We start from the raw sequence: 12,378 nt of genomic DNA, 5'->3' as shown, positions 1-12,378 counted from the left end.
CTTTTTATCCCTTTATGATAGCAAAGTTTTGTTTCTTTTTTCTAATCTTACTAACTAGGCAATTGTTCACTTGGAAATGCATTAATTAAATGCTGATGCTTGGTTATTTAATTAGTTTTACCACATCAAGTGTAAATGTAAAATAATCTAAACATCTGTAGATTCGCATATTTAATTCTTTCTGTCCCTTTCTTTTCACTGTAAAACATCATGCATGCATATTTAATTCTTTAATAATTCTCCTTTTTATGCCGTAACGACTGTTTTATTGGACTCTTCGGCAGCCATATACGAAGAGTTTTTACTTATAATGTTAATTGCGACCCAAGTTTAAGTATAAAATATTATACTTTTAAGCAAATTTATTTTAAAAAAAAGCCATGATACTTTCTCTCCAAGCAGTTGCCGCCATTTTCCCAACTATTTTATCAGTTGTCCTCATCATCAATTCACGTTACTTCTGCTTGTAGTTTTGTGGAGTTTCAAGCTATCTATAATAACTATTTATATAAGCTTTTTTATTTTATAAAAAAAGATAATTACAAGCTCTTTACTTTTGGCTTCTGAATTGCAGAGATTTTTTACCAGATTGAGAACAAAAATGGGTCGACTTCATATACAAAAATGGTTGCTTGTGTTATTGGTTTTGCTATCACAAAGTTCATCATCACAGGGTTGGTTCTTTTCATCTACAACTAATAACAAGAATGATAATAAACAAGAAAACAGTAATTCAGGCAAATACTCTTCGAAAAGCAGAATGGTTAAGTTGGTGTCTGAATTCTCAATGGAAGTTTATAAAAATGAAAAGGGACTTAAACTCATCGAAAACGCTAAACAAAAGATGTTAGTCCCTGATTCTTGTTGGCAAAGAGCTTATCAAAGTGTATTTGCTGTATGTTCAAAAGCTCTTCCTGATGAAGAATTAAGGTCTAGACTTTCTTGGAATTTATGTGATTGTTTTCAGCAGCATACTGGAAGATCACCTTTGCCTTATTGTGATGCAAAATCACCAATGACAAATTGTCTCAAGAAAATAGATACTGATGTTCTGAAAATTTACTTGGAGTTCCTTCTTGAAATTGGTGCAATTTGCCATCAATTGCAGTAAGTTTTTACTATTTTTCCACCTTGAATATAAAGGGCAGTCAGGTGCACTAAGCTCCTGCTATGTGCGGGGTCGGTGAAGGGCCGGACCACCCTGCATTTATGCAAGAAGTGGCTGTTTCTACAGCTCGAACCCGTGACCTTTTGGTCATATGACAGCAACTTTACCAGTTACGCCGAGGCTCCCCTTCTTTTTTCCACCTTGAATATCTTCTCCTTTTTTGCTTTAGTGAAAGTTAATATTGAGGTCTTATGCTTTTTCAATAATTTCAGGATGGAGGCATGGAAGTTTTCAATAGAGAGTTTGGTGAACAATTTGCAAATATCTGCTGAATTTGCTGAAGAAAAACTAGAGAACATGTTACTAGTAGGGGAATTGCTATTAGAAAACTCGAAAAATGTACAAGAATCTTTAGCCTCGATTGATGTTCGAACTCAACGAGTAGTAGAGACTTCCAAGAATATTGAAGACAGTGTAAACTCTGTGTCAAGGCAGTCAGAAGAAATTTTGGAGCAATCGAAAGGAATAGCAGCTTCACAGTTAGAGTTGAGCGAAGGGCAGGCGAAAATGAAGGAGACTTTGCAGGAAAACATGGCAATTGTTCATGAATCTTATACTAGTTTAGACCATGGGATTAATAGATTAGTTAATGGAACTGAGGAAATTGAGTATAAGATTGTGAAAGTTGGTGAGGAAATGACTTCTAGGATGGATAAATTACAGACTAAAGCTGATGATATTGGAAATATTGCTGGCCAAGCTTTGGATAAACAGAAACAACTTTTGGATGGTCAATCTGAAGCTATTAATGGCCTTGAACTTCTCACTAAAACTCAGTCTCAAGCAATGGAAGAGAGCAGGTAATACCATCGACGATAACTTGTAAAAAAAGCAGCTCGGTGCATAAAACATCCCGCGTTCATGCAGGGTCCGCGGAAGGGGCGCACCCCAAGAGGGTGTGATGTAGGCAGCCTACCCTGACGCTAGAACTTGTGCAATTCTTACATATACACTAATTACGCTGTCAGTGCAATATAACTGGTTATAGCAAGTTATTACTCTATATTTTCTAGGTACTATATCACAGTTGGGAAGACAAGCCTTGGAGCCGCGTGACCTATAGATCACGGGTTCAAGTCATGGAATTAGCTATTGATACTTGCATCAGGGTAGACTGCTTATACGACATCCCTTAGGGTGCGACCCTTCCTTGGATCCTGCGTGAACGCCGGATGCTGCCCTTTTATATCACTGTTGATATGTAGGTTACTTGTTGTTGGCCAAATTTGTAGGCTGATGTATTGCAATACTTTTACAGAGGAACTCTGCAACAGTTGGCTCAATTCGGGCACGAGCAACAAGAGGAGCTTCTTAGACGGCAAAAACAACTCCAACAAACACATGATCATCTTGTTGAGAAATCAAAAACTATATTAGCTGCTCAGGTTTGTTAATTCATATTAAGGAAAGAAACTTTAAGTTAGTGTAACATCACCATTGTCTTAGATTTCTAGTACTAGTACATGAATTTCTTTAATTGTGTCAATAGGAAACCTTTGAGTCTAAACAAGCAAGCATGTTCCTTGCCATAGACAAACTGTTCGCTTTGCACAACGCCATGCTTCTTGAATCAAGATTGATCAAAGCTTTCTTGATCTATTCATTGTCAATCTTTCTTCTCTACATGTTCACTAGCACGAAGCAGACGTATAATGTGAGACCTAGGCTTTACATCGGTAAGTACCACTTTTTTTTCCAAAATATATTCTCTTCTTCTAAATCCTCTTGTGCTAATTACTTCGTTATCATTTCTGGTTTGTTGTAGGGTTATGCCTCGCATTCTTGATTGAAGTAGCCATACTTCGATATGGAACAAATGAAATCAATGATCAAGCTTGGACTGTGAGCATAGTTAGGTCTCTATTTGTGATACTCGCGTCATGCCAACTTCTATATTCTATTTGGACATACAGGTATAAACAACATAACAAAATCTACATATCTTCTTATTATGCAATTTCTTGTGTTTCTTGAGCTGACGGTCTGTCAGAAACAACCTCTTTACCTTCACAAGGTAGAGGTAACGTCTGCGTACATACTGCACTCCTCAGACCCCCACTTGTGGGACCGCAATGCATATGTTGTTGTTTATCTTGTTATTGTGCAAACATCTTGCAGAGATTATGAAGTGTTGAATCATCAAATGTTACTAACATTAGTGGAAAAAGTTAATGGAATTCAGAAACAAAAGAAGTACTTGACATGGGAAATGGAGAATGATGATTCAGAGGATGATGTCGATTGGTCTTCTTGGATTGAAGCTGAATTACCAGAAGATGTTGACAAATTGAAGGATCCTGACTTTGTATATCCTGAGGAAGTTGTTGAGAATTCAGTTGGAAACATGTCATTTACAAGAAGATACAACCTGAGGAATCACCTTTTGACAAATTGAAGTTATTAACAATTTTTTTTCAACCATCTTACATTTTTGTACTCATAGGAAAACCGTACAAACTGTTGATTCAGTGTTTTCTTTATAGAAGTTATATGTATTACTAGTAAATCTGGGACTTGATTATTCAATTTAACTTATTCTCATAGTGGAAATATGTGTTAATTACTTGTGTAGTGTGAATCCTCCAACCAATGACGGTTTTTGTGTTGTAGCCTAAAATCTATGGGAAAATGACATTGTATAACTGCTTTCAATATTGGTAAAATAGATAATTTACAATGAATATAATTTACCAACATTGATAAATTATATTCACTGTATTATATTAAATTGGTAATTTATTGAAAATTCATGATAATTTAATAATATTAAGTAATAGATAGTACAATTAGATAAACAAGGAACAAAAAAGAATTGTGAAAAAATATAAAAATATAAGACTTATAATTAGAATTATGATGAGAAAAGTGATACATATACACATAACTAAAATTATAATAAACAAATAGTTATAGAGAAAGAATACTAAAAAAAATAATTTCAAGCGATAGCGTAAAAATGTATATACTAATTAAATTCTCATGTAGGAAACTTTAGTTAATAAATCAAACTCTTAATTTCATAATACAAAATACAAAATATAAAGATACTGTTAGGATATTATACATAAGATAAGTATATATATAATTAATAATTAATAATTATTAAAAATATTTGGTCGGTTTTTTATAAAAATACTAAAAGGCTTATCTCTTTATACTTTTGATGAATTTAAAATTATAATTTAGTAAAAATAATTTACATTATTTAAATTTTCAGTAAACTATAAAATGAGAAAACTAATCAAATATTATAGTAGAAAAGAGGGAGATAAAGATAATTTTATGGTAATTATATTTTGAATTAATTGAAAAATAAAATATAAATAAATAACATTCAAAAAAATTATTGATAAATTTAGACAATTGAGGAATTTTGAACAGTATAACATAAGTTTAAAAAATAATATATATATCTATATTATATTAAAAGAGAAGTAATACCAAAATATTAAGCTAAGTGACAAGTTAATAAAAAGTCACATTAGTAAATGTACAATACTAAGTACTTACTAATTTAATAAAGAATAAATAAGAAAAAACTAATTTATTTGATTATTATATGATGTGTATCCTTTGATTTTGTACAAATTTTATTATATTTCTGCACACATCATTAAATAACAAAAGAATAACTAATATTTATTAAAATAATATACTAATACATTATATCATAATTTTATAAGATTGATATAATTGATTGTTAAATTATTCGTGCATAGTACATGTTCTTAACACTAGTACTAGAATAATACTAGTAGCCCCTTTGGACCCTTGACACTAGCCAACCTACAAATTTTTACTGGCAAAATTTGTGACCACGTAGGTCTTTGGACTGTCCAAATTCCAGTCATAACTTTAAATGTATATCTCCTTTTCATCTTTTTCTGAAATTTTGTTACTACCACATAATTGTGGCTCTTAAAATTCTGCTCTTCCAACTAGTGAAATCCACCATATATTCTTGTCAAACACCTAAATCCAAGAAGAGTACAAATAGCACAAAAACTAGGTAGTTTGTTGCTTCTTCTATACACAATATTTCCCTAAAAACACAAAATATTACAGAACAAGAAGTAGAAAAATGGTGATGTCTACATTGCTGAAATTTCTATACCCTCCACCACCTTCTCTTTTCATTACTACAATGTCTGTTATAAGTGTTGCTTCTTTAGCAAATGCTGGATTTTCTGAAATTAAAGGAAAGCATATGCAGTATTCCAAGTTCTTTGTATCAACTAAAAGTGAAAATGAGAAGAAGGCAAGAATTGGGAGTAAAAAAGGCATGCTTTTGTTGTATAGCCCTGCATTTCTTGCTGGTCTTGCTTCTTTTGCCATTTTCCCAAATGAGGATCTTAGATTTGCTTTGGTTTCTTCTGCTTTAACCATACATTTCTTCAAGAGAGTCTTAGAGGTACTGTTCAAAAAGTTTCTTTTAATATTACTTTTGATATTTTTAATTTGCTCTTTTCAGTTAGGTGTTTGAACTGATTTTGATATAAAAATTCTTTATATTGTCACTACATAAAAGCCATTAAACTCTAAGGGGTTGTTTGGTGCAGAGGCGGATGCAATGTATCGGCACCATGTTTAATTGAACCCATTATTTTTGACGCGAAACATAAATTTATGTGTAAAAATTCATTAATATCGCAATAAATAGCAATTTGAACCCATAATTTAAAAAAATAATGGATTCGATGCTAAAAACCTTAAAGGTTCAACCCATAAAATTTAAATCTTAGATCCGCTTCTGGTTTGGTAGGATGTATTAGGGCAAAATAATATATGTATTAGCTTTGATATTATTAATCCCTTGTTTGATAGTGTTTTTCAACCTATGTATAATTAATACATGTATTAGTTATACACCCTATTTGGTATTAATTTAGAATAACTAATACATAGCACACTATGACATTAGTAATACCATGATTTTTAATACAATAAGCATGTATACCCCGTATACAATGCATGTTATTTTAATACACCAAATCAAACAGTAGATAAAAAATAATCACAACATAACTAATTCCAACATTACTAATACACTATATATAGTATTATTCTAATATACCCTGCCAATGGCCCATTACAGTTTGAGAACAAACGAGGTCTACCGTGTGTTTTGGTATTGTGAATGAATGTAGCCTTTTGGAAAATTTAGACTAGTTTAATTTTCATGTAGCTAGAATGTGCATTTATGATTTAGAGTATGTGGCTCAAGAATGAGTGTGATCTTATTATATATATATATATATATATATATATACTTGGTAGGGGTGTACAAATGAAACCAACAAATCGTACCAACTCGATAATTCGAGTCAAACCGAGAAAATAAACCCGACTATGATTTGGTTTGGTGTTGAAAAACAAAACTCGACCATATTTGGTTTGGTTTTGTTTTAACTAAAAAAAGTCAAACCGAAACCAAACCAACCCGACATTATATGTATAGAAGTTTTAAATATATTTAATACATAAAAATATTTATAGTAGTGTAGTTTATAAATATTCTTAACCTTTTTCATAGTTTTATCTTTTAATGTATTATTTCAAGTTTGGGCTTATAATTTTTGGATGCTCCAATAAGTTTTATAGTCCATAAATATTAGTAACTCAAATAAATTTTAAACCAAAATCAAATTAATACTAATGCTAATAAAAGACATTCAATCCAATTGTACTATGAATGAAAATAGTATTGGATATCTATTTTTTAGTTTTTTTCATGGTTTAGATAAAATGTATAACTTACTTTTCTTTTAGTGGTTAGTCATGTAAATAATAGTACTTATTAGTCATAATTTTAAATTATGTTTGTTTTCGTTATGACTTATTAATAATATTTATTTTATGCGATTTTATTATCTTTATTGTTGAATATTTTAATACAATGCCATGACTCATCTCATATTTATGTTATTTTATTGAAAAATATCTTATATAGTTCTCTCTTACTAGGATTAAAGAAATATTTGGAGCACAAATTTTATGTTTTGTGCTATGAAGACTTTATGGGAAAAAAATTGAAAAAATCTTAAAACCCGAAAAATCCGAGATTAAAAAATCCGACTTTTATTGGTTTGGTTTGGTATTTAGATTTAATAACCCGATATAATTGATTTGGTTTGGTAATTAGAAAATCCGAACCAACCCGACCCATGTACACCCCTAATACTTGGAGCGAAAGGATGGTACAGTTGAGCCAACAGAACCTGCTCTGAGTCTTCCTCTGCGTTGTTATAATAGCTATTTCAAGATTAAAGCTTTATATTATCTTGAACAAATTCTAATGTCTTTGCTTTGTTGATACTAGGTCCTATTTGTTCACAAATACAGTGGTTCAATGGATGTTGAGGCTACAGCAGTAATATCATTTAGTTATTTCCTCTCAACAGTTACCATGATTTATGGTCAACACCTTAGTCAAGGTTTGCCTGAGCCATCCATTGATCTCAAATACAGTGGATTCATAATATTTTTGGTTGGTATAATTGGTAATTTTTACCATCATTATTTGCTCTCAAATTTGAGAAACAAGGGTGAAAAAGAGTATAAAATTCCTCAGGGTGGTCTATTCAATTTTGTCATATGCCCACATTACCTCTTTGAGATTCTTGTTTTTGTTGGAGTTTCTTGCATTTCTCAAACATTATATTCAATTTCCTTCACTTTGGGCACAATGTTATACTTGATGGGGAGGAGCATTGCTACAAGAAGATGGTACCAGTCCAAGTTTGATGATTTTCCTAAGAATATCAAGGCACTCATTCCTTACATATTTTAGTCTACTTTATAAGGACCATCAATTTTTGTTAATGTACCTATGTCAAACAAGCACATGATTATGCTATTTTTTGTGCAGTTACTTCAAAATATATTGCATTTTAATATAAATTGAGCGATTTTTGGCGGATACTTCTTCCTCGGTATGTTGTTGCGTTGAATTCAATATGTTCTTCCGTAAAGTTTAAGTGTGTAAATAGTTCGGGCCAATCTTAGGAGGCAAACGATGAATTTTTCTTGTATATGTAGTTCACTATTACAACAACAACACACCCAATGTAATTTTACAAGTGAGGTCTAAAAAGAATAGGTTATACACAAACCTTAGCATTGTAGTTCACTATTGAGAAAAACATCAACCAATCCACCTTCAACGGATCTCAGATATGGAAAATATAAGTTTATAGGCTCTTAGCTAATTGGATGTTATACTTTTGGGAAAGAATTGTGAAAAGATTGACTTTTGACCAATTACGAGAATCATTTTTAGCCACTATAGTTCACAATTAAAATACGAACAAAATTATTTCTTAAATCATCTTAAATCAACTATTATTGTCAACTTATTTGATATTCTCTGACTTCCAAATTAACTATCCTTATCTAAATTTTTGGTTCGAAAAATAAAAAAAATTGGGTTGTCACGGAATTGTGCCCACTTCTCTCGAAGTAAAGGTTAATCTTTATACCCTTTATACTTTTCAAAATTCTACTGTCAAAATAGTATTTTGTATCACACTTTATTTTAAAGAATGTTCAGTTTTTACAAAAATAAAATAGCTTTATCTTTACTTCTGGACTCAATTTCTTTGAAATAAAAAAGAAATTCTCAATTTCGCGGGGCTTATTTTTAAATGGAACCCCTAAATCAGAAGGGAGGGAGGTATCAATACCATTTTGAACCAGTTCAGGGAACAAAACCTGTTTGTCTATAATTTTTTTAATTAAAAAAAACGTGTTTGTACATAAAATTTTATAAGTTTTTGAATTTTTTTGAAAATGAGTTTTTCAAAATCTTTTTCAATTTTTTTTCACACTTACAAAGCTGCAATATTTTTTCATGTGACATGCATGTCCAAATATAATTTGAAATTTCAAATATTATTTTTCGACTTAACTCTAAAAATTACTTATTTTCAAAAATTACTATAATTTTTATGTCCAAACGCTAATTAATAACGTAATGAGAAAATGGGGACCAAATTTAAATGTGGTGCGTGGTGCGTGGCAAATGGGTAGCTACATTCTCGTTTTTCCCCCTTACCTTTTGTTGGCCCGTTAAAAGGGGAAAATATGTTATCCACAAAGTCAGTCCAACATTATTTATCGTTTTGTGTCTTATTGCATGGAATCTTGGATCTATAATAAAGTTGTATGCGTATGATTTATATGTTATGAGTTCGAACAATGAAAATATTCATTAATACTTGTATTGGGGTAAATTGTCTACATTACACTCTTTGAGTGCGACCCTTCTCCGAACCCTTCTTTTTGTCTTTTTGTGTCTTATTTCTTTACATAGTAAGTATTTCACATTTTCTTATTGGTCAGCCATTTGTAAGATGCTCTTGGCCTAACTACTTCAGTACCCATACATTTCACTCTGTCCTTTTGTTCCCCTAATCCAATAAAAATACATCCACACATCCTCCTAAAGAGAAAACAATAGAAACATAGGAAAAATACCAGAGAGGAAGTGATGGCCATGACACAAATATTTAGAGAAATATTATTTCAAGAACCAAGTTCAATTTTCAACAAAATCATGGAAGTGATGAATTTAGTATTTTCTGCAATATTGGGTATTTCAGAAACTTTTGGAAAACAGAATCTTGAATATTCAAAGTTTTGGAATTTGAATTCTAAGAAGCAAGTCAAAGCTAAGGTCCCAAGTAGAATGGGAATGCTTATAGCTTATACCCCTAGTCTAATAGCATGTCTAAGTTTCTTTTGGATCTTCCCAAATGGCGGAATCAGATTTTTCATGCTCAACTCTGCTATTGCCCTGCATTTCTTCAAAAGAGTTCTTGAGGTAAATTACCCTTTTCTTTCCTTTCCTTACTATCATTATTAAAGAATTTAAGTTATATATACTGATAATGTAAATAAATAATTTTTACAATATCAATTCAATCGAATATTTATATATTTTTGCAGGTTCTGTTTGTGCACAAGTATAGTGGTGCCATGGCTATGAACTCTGCAATTACTATTTCCTCATCCTACTTGATGGCCTTTTCAAGCCTAATATATATTCAACATTTGACTGAAGGATCATCAGAGCCAAATATTGACTTGAAGTACCTTGGTTTTATTGTATTTATGGTGGGAATTATTGGCAATTTTTATTACCATTTTCTCCTTTCTAATATGAGAAAAAAGGGTGAAAATGGTTATAAGATTCCCAAAGGTGGCCTATTTAACTTAGTTATATGCCCTCATTACCTTTTTGAGATTGTAACATTTCTTGGGTTTTCTCTTATTAGTCAAACTTTGTTTTCTTTTTCTTCTACCATAGGCACATTATTTTATTTGATGGGGAGGAGTTATGCTACTAGGAAATGGTACCTATCCAAATTTGAAGATTTCCCTAGAACTGTCAAGGCTTTAATACCTTTTGTATTTTAAATAAATTTACTGTATATCAAAACTGCTATGATCAATTAAGATATCTTGAATTCTTGAGCTTGAGCCAAATCGAGTTGAGCCCATTAATTAAACGAGCTATGTAATATTGAGCAGAGTTGTATACGAGCTTAATCGAGCTTGGCTACAGACCAGGTCGAGCCGAGCCTTCTCTTTAAAGTTTGTGTTCGCGTATGCGATTAAACTTTTAGAAAAAAAAATTCAAGAAAAAACCATGATATAGAAAAATATACTGAATTATATAAGTAATTAGTTTATATGTGTATTAGATTTGATTGCGGTTAAACTGAATATAGAACATATCATTGAAAAAATAATTAAGCCAAAAACAATATAACAATAAATAAAAACTTTGTAGTTAATTAAACTACATTAATAATTTGAATTATTAAACAAAAAATTATTTATATTTCATATCACTATGAGTATAGCTTAAGTTTCAATCTGATTATTGAAAATGTAATTATATCGCGTAGCGAAACATATATATAATTACTTTCAATAATATTAAATGATTATGGGGACAAAAAATTAATTATTAAATTTATGTTATAAATAAAATTATATTTAAGATGAATGTCTATATTTTAGAGAGATCTTAAAGTTTGTTAGTTGGTGGCTAAGTCACTTTTTCCCTATAAATAGAGGAGTCCTATTCCATTGTAATTCATCTCAAAATCAATAAGAATTCTCTCTCTACTTTTCTCTGCAATACTTTTCTTCTTCTTTTATTAATTTATTTCACGTTATCAGCACGAGATTCTACCGTCTCAAGAAGCTCTTTGAGAAGATTAAGGTATAACTTTTCTCCTCTTTTAATTATGACTGATATTATGAAAAGAAAGTTTGTTGCCCTTGAAATTTCGAGCAAGAAATATATGACATGGGTGTTGGATGCTGAAATCCATTTAGATGCAACAGGTCTTGGAGACGCCATTAAAGATAAAAATAAAGCATCTACCCAAGACTGTGCTAAGGCCTTGATTTTCTTGCATCATCACCTTGATGAAGGGTTGAAAATAGAATATCTCACGGTCAAAAGTAGACTTTAAGTCTGTTTCTGAATATAATTCTGCGATGTTCAGAATTACTTCTAAATCGAAACTCTATGGAGATAGTATCATTGACTATGATATGCTTGAAAAAACATTCACAAAGTTTCATGCCTCCAATATGGTCCTGCAACAACAGTACCGAGAGAAAAGTTTCAATAAGTACTCCGAGTTAATTTCTCTTATCCTTGTGGCTAAATGAAACAACGACTTGCTCATGAGAAATCACGAAAATCGACCCACTTGGTCTACATTTGTAACGACCCGGCCGGTCGTTTTGAGTATTACAACTCCGTTCCCCATTTACTACTCAACTTATGCTTTACAGTTGTTTTATAACTTACCAGATTAGTTGGTTCGGGTCCGGAAGGATTTCAGAGTGAAATGAGACACTTAGTCTCATAATTGAAAACTTAAGTTAGAAAAGTTGACCGGATGTTGACTTATGTGTAAACGACTTCGGATTTGAATTATGTTGATTCCAATAGCTCCGTATGATGATTTTGGACTTAGGAGTGTGTCCGAAAAATTATTCGGAGCTCAGTAGTGGAATTGGGCTTGAAATGGTAAAAATAGAATTTTTGGGAAGTTTGACAGGGGGATTGACTTTTTGATATCGGGTTCAGAATCCAATTCTGAAAACTGGAATAGGTCCGTAATGTGAATTATGACTTGTGTGCAAAATTTGAAGTCATTCCGAATTGATTTGACGCATTTCGGCAC

At 31.4% G+C, this 12,378-nt stretch overlaps 3 protein-coding genes across 3 annotated transcripts; all 3 read left to right on the top strand.

Annotated features, from left to right (window-relative positions):
* The first annotated feature begins 532 nt into the window (after positions 1-532).
* On the top strand, positions 533-3,635 carry LOC104107198 (protein GAMETE EXPRESSED 1). Its single transcript, XM_009615934.4, has 6 exons — positions 533-1,107; positions 1,381-1,968; positions 2,427-2,553; positions 2,658-2,844; positions 2,934-3,081; positions 3,287-3,635. The coding sequence occupies exons 1-6, from the start codon at positions 602-604 to the stop codon at positions 3,561-3,563; spliced, it is 1,833 nt and encodes a 610-aa protein (XP_009614229.1). The 5' UTR covers positions 533-601; the 3' UTR covers positions 3,564-3,635.
* A 1,553-nt stretch (positions 3,636-5,188) lies between these two features.
* Positions 5,189-8,084, top strand: LOC104107199 (uncharacterized). Its single transcript, XM_009615935.4, has 2 exons — positions 5,189-5,579; positions 7,488-8,084. The coding sequence occupies exons 1-2, from the start codon at positions 5,250-5,252 to the stop codon at positions 7,956-7,958; spliced, it is 801 nt and encodes a 266-aa protein (XP_009614230.1). The 5' UTR covers positions 5,189-5,249; the 3' UTR covers positions 7,959-8,084.
* A 1,487-nt stretch (positions 8,085-9,571) lies between these two features.
* LOC104107201 (steroid 5-alpha-reductase DET2-like) lies at positions 9,572-10,654 on the top strand. Its single transcript, XM_009615936.4, has 2 exons — positions 9,572-9,989; positions 10,115-10,654. Exons 1-2 carry the CDS (start codon positions 9,657-9,659, stop codon positions 10,583-10,585), a joined length of 804 nt encoding a protein of 267 aa, XP_009614231.1. The 5' UTR covers positions 9,572-9,656; the 3' UTR covers positions 10,586-10,654.
* The last annotated feature ends 1,724 nt before the right edge of the window (positions 10,655-12,378 follow it).

Source organism: Nicotiana tomentosiformis, chromosome 5 (assembly GCF_000390325.3).
Source record: "Nicotiana tomentosiformis chromosome 5, ASM39032v3, whole genome shotgun sequence".
NCBI classification, from domain to species: domain Eukaryota; kingdom Viridiplantae; phylum Streptophyta; class Magnoliopsida; order Solanales; family Solanaceae; genus Nicotiana; species Nicotiana tomentosiformis.
This window is presented reverse-complemented; position numbering and strand designations above follow the sequence as displayed.